Source organism: Antrostomus carolinensis, unplaced genomic scaffold (assembly GCF_000700745.2).
Source record: "Antrostomus carolinensis isolate BGI_N321 unplaced genomic scaffold, ASM70074v2 scaffold23861, whole genome shotgun sequence".
In the NCBI taxonomy this organism is placed as follows: domain Eukaryota; kingdom Metazoa; phylum Chordata; class Aves; order Caprimulgiformes; family Caprimulgidae; genus Antrostomus; species Antrostomus carolinensis.
The window spans coordinates 72,659-76,796 of NW_010293847.1; the positions used below are offsets into that span (position 1 = coordinate 72,659).

Here is a 4,138-nt window from a genome sequence, read left to right on the forward strand (position 1 = left end):
ACAGCCGAGGCCGGGCTCCTTTGCATCACGCCACCTACCTGGGGCACACTGGGTAAGTTCTCTGCACGTTGCTCTGATGTGCTCCATCACCCTTGGGTTGAGATTCAGCGTTAACACTGAGTCTTGGGGTGAGGTGGGCAAGGGAGCTGGGTTTTGGTGAATTGGTTATTTGCCAAACATACCTTTTTATATCACATCCTTGATTGTCTTAAGGATTATTGCCCCCACGATGATAGATGGAGGGTAACAGGGCCCCTGTGCACTCGTTCTTTTCTCCATCCTGCTGCAATGTTTCCTGACTTAGACCAAGACAAGTGAAGCTGTGCCTGGGGTGGGGCGGAGGAGCTGGAATTCCTGCTCTGATGGTCTTTTCTTTCCCTTCTGCAGTCAGGTCTGCTTGTTCCTCAAGCGAGGGGCAAATCAACACGCGGTGGATGGTGACGGGCAGGACCCGCTCAGCATTGCTGTCCAGGCGGCCAACGCAGACATAGTGACCTTGTAAGTGCAGCCAGGATTTTCCAGTGTCTGAATACAGAAACACTGCCTGTAAATAACCATCAGGAAGGATTAACCAAACCTCCCTCTCTTCTCTGTTTCATTCTAGGCTGCGTCTGGCTCGAATGAACGAGGAGATGCGAGAAGCAGAAGGTCCCTTTGGACAACCAGGTCAATATCCCAGCAACAGCCCTACTGAGCTGCAGTACAGGAAGTGTATACAGGAGTTCATCAGCCTTAATATAGATGAGTGTTAGTGACCACTCCCCCACCTCCCCTTTGCTGTCTTGAAGTTGGGCTGAATTTCTAGAAGCCCTGAGAGCCCCATCCTTGGTATATTGGTGTTTCTTGCAGATTGGTCTGTTTTTGATGCCTGCACATGTAGGATTGAGGTGCACACAGGAAGGAAAAAGGGTCTTTCCTGGTAGCATTAAGTTCTCATGCTTGACTACTGGATGGTTGATTTTGTGTAGGAGACTCCTAGGGCATAACCACAGACCATGGCGTGTGGACTTCAGTGTGTGAAAAGTACGGGAGATGAGTTTAGCATTTAAAAACAACAATAAAAAAGCAGAAAATATTAAAAAAAAAAAAAGAAAAAGAAAAGAGAAGAAAAGGAAACCCTCTATCACCAGGAGAAACCCACCAACAATACAACCAGACGAACCTGTCTCTGCCTCAGTGTGGTTACCGGGCACTGAGTTTTTGTCTGAACAGTTTATTGAAAGGGATTCTGACGTGGAGCCTGCTGTCCTGGCAGCATGACCAGCAGCCTTGCTCTCTCGTGGGACTGCTGCAGCATCTGGCAGCTGCAGGGGCCAGTTTAGAAAACTAAAAGAAGACCTCTGAGTCAGGAACGGGCTGTTTTGTGGGGCAGAGATCTTGTTGCTCCAGAAGACACAACAGAAGGGGGTCGGATTGAGAGCGATGGCTACTCATCTTGTTTGCTCTCAGGACTCTACCAGCCACGCTCCCCTCTTTTTGCTCGTGGTGATTAGCTGGTCAAAGCCATAGCTCACCTGCTTCCTGGGCCCAGGTGCCATCTGCACAGTGTTATGGAAGCAGCAGTGCTCCTTTTATTTTTTGAGGCTGGGAGAAGCTTGTCGCTGGCGATGGGCTTTGTGTCAGGGAAGAAAAGCCACGTCCAACTCCCACTGGCTGAATGGCTGCACGATGCTGTTTGACTTTGGTTCACTTTGTTTCTTGGTCACTTCAGATTTCTGACTTGGCATCTCTGTGAAGGAGACTTGTACCTGCATGTGTATCCCTCCGTGCTCTCCCCCTGCGTGCTGAAGGATGTGAGTAGAGCATCTCAGCAACTGGCCCAGGGGCTTTTGAGTTCCCCAATTCCAGTGACTGGCAGAATCTTCTTTTTGTTTCTTTCCTTTTTCTTGTATTATTCTTTGCTCGAGTTGGGGAATGTTTCTATTTAGAGCACCCTGTTGCTATGTTTCTGGTCTGTGCTATGAGGATCACACCACAGTAGCTCTGTGGAGATGCTGCAGCCGTGTAATCCTGTCTCAGGAGGACTTACAGAGCACACGTACCACTGGCATTTAATCCTCTGACTGGGAGTGTGGATGCCAAACTGAGAGATGCTCCTGTAAGAGTCTCTTCAGAATGCCCTCAGCTGCATTCTCAATTGCCATCAGAGTTTTTTGGGACTCGTAGGTGGCATTCCACAACTGGTACTTAACCTGCCTGAGCACCTGGGCTGCCAGCCCTGGGGTTGGGCTGTAGTGCCTTACGGATAGTGCTGGGATCTGGGGGGGATCAGGATCTCACAAGAATACCAGGCAGAGTTCCCCATCCTCCTGTGTTACATCAGCAGTGATACGCAGTCATCTGCCTTTCATCCCCTACGTGCTTGATGACTTTTTCTGGTGTACTGGCTGCTGTCATACTGCAGCTCTTCCTGGATTAAACCTTTGCAGGTTTGTTTCTGTTGCCATGGTTGTGTCCTCAGATAGTGAAGCAGCAGTCATCCTCCTTTTCCCTCGAGATTCTGCCCTCAGAGACTGAACCAGCAGCACTTGCTGTCCCCCTGCACGTCTCCAAATGGAACCACAAAGAAACTCCACGTAGAGTCTCATAGGGTGTCCCCTCAGCTCAAGGGAGAGTCCCTGCTCCCATAAGAAGGTGCTGTCCCATATTTTGCTGCAGCCAGACCACACTTTTCTGTCTGTGCAATCTGGGTCTCAAAGTCCATCTTTGTCTCGTAGCTTTCTCATTCCTCTTCCCTTTGGAGCTTTGGGATGCACAGTACCAAGTGCTGAGTTCTGATCTCAGTCCCAGTTGTCTGTTGTGAATCTGAAATGGTCCTAGTGACTGTGCTGACACTGCTGCAGATCAATGGTGGTGCAGAATCTGGCCCCAGGGCCTTTTGTGCTTCCGTAAATAATAAACAGTCTCCTTCCACTGATCTTGGAAAATAAGAATTAATGAGCTTGGCCCCATCAGCCTCTTTATCACTGGCAATGCCTCTCACAGCATTTTCTCCATCACCCCACTCTTGCTGTCCCAGGAGGCCCGTGCTCTGCACACAGGGTGCTGCTGCTGGCTCTGGGCTGTGGAACTCCTGGCTTGTGTGAACCGGCCAATTCACAGCTCACTGATGGGCTGGAGGGGGAGTTCTGACCACCCAGCCTCGGGTTCTCCCTTCTTAACTGCTCAGTGCCTGGTCTGAAACCATCCTGTGGTCCTTAACCAGGCAATACTCCTTTGGAACTCCTCTCTGAGTAGAAGCTGGAGGATGTGACCTGTTGGCAGAGGCCAGGTCACTTGGTGTGGATTCATATTCTGTTCAGCCACAGCACCCTCAGGAGTGAATCAGAACTGCGTGTGGGATGAAGCAGAGCAGCATAAAATGCCCTCAGTGCTGAGGTTCAGTCTCAGAGGAACACGAGGATCTATAAATCCCTAGTTCAGGGGACAACTTCTCTGTGAGGAAGGACCATGTTCTGGTTGTAGCTCCCACAGGTGACTCTGGAGTCACATCACTGGAAGAAGAGGCTGACTCCAGGGTACACCTGGGTGAGTGATGCCAGATGCAGGCTGGGCTGCTGCGTGATCTCCTTCAGTTTCCATTTCATGTGCCCTGGGTTAAATATTTTTCTTCCTGACACTGAAGTGAAGGTCTGGCCAGCATCACTGTCCACTCAGCGTTTCTCATGCAGGATTACAGAAGGTTTCCACTTCACGTTCTCACAGAGCTTCATCTTTCAGTCCTTTGCATTGGACTTTATCTTCTAAGTCACCCTAAATTCACGTGGGCTTCCCCACTGAGCAGGGTGCTGCCTTCACTTGTGTGTCGCTGCCCCTTTTCACACCCACACAGATTCGTAGTGGTTGGAAAAGAACCTTTAAGATCATCAAGTCCAACCATGAACCCAACACTAATTCCACCTCTAAACCATGTCCCTGAGCTCCTCATCTGCCCCTCTTTGTCAGTTGAGCCCACTTACTCTCCAACTGGTGACAGCATTACTGTCAGTCTGAGCAGGGTCAGGAGCAAATCCGCAGTCTTAGGAGTGTGTGAAACTCCCTGCAGACCTCGCTGCGCTGCCCAGAGCTCTGATGGTGTTGGATGCTGTTGTCCAGGACGATGAGTTGTGGTGCTGAGCCTGTTAGTAATACAGCAAAG

General features: G+C 50.2%; 1 protein-coding gene across 1 annotated transcript in view; it reads left to right on the forward strand.

The window, feature by feature from the left end:
- The window catches only part of ACAP3 (ArfGAP with coiled-coil, ankyrin repeat and PH domains 3), a gene marked incomplete at its 5' end in the record, with an annotated part of 37,416 nt that extends 36,664 nt beyond the window's left edge, over positions 1-752 (forward strand). The window contains 3 exons of the mRNA XM_029087333.1: positions 5-52; positions 388-498; positions 605-752. Of these exons, the coding sequence (XP_028943166.1) occupies positions 5-52; positions 388-498; positions 605-752 (307 nt within the window). The remainder of the gene's footprint in view (positions 1-4; positions 53-387; positions 499-604) is intronic.
- Between the last annotated feature and the right edge of the window lie 3,386 nt (positions 753-4,138).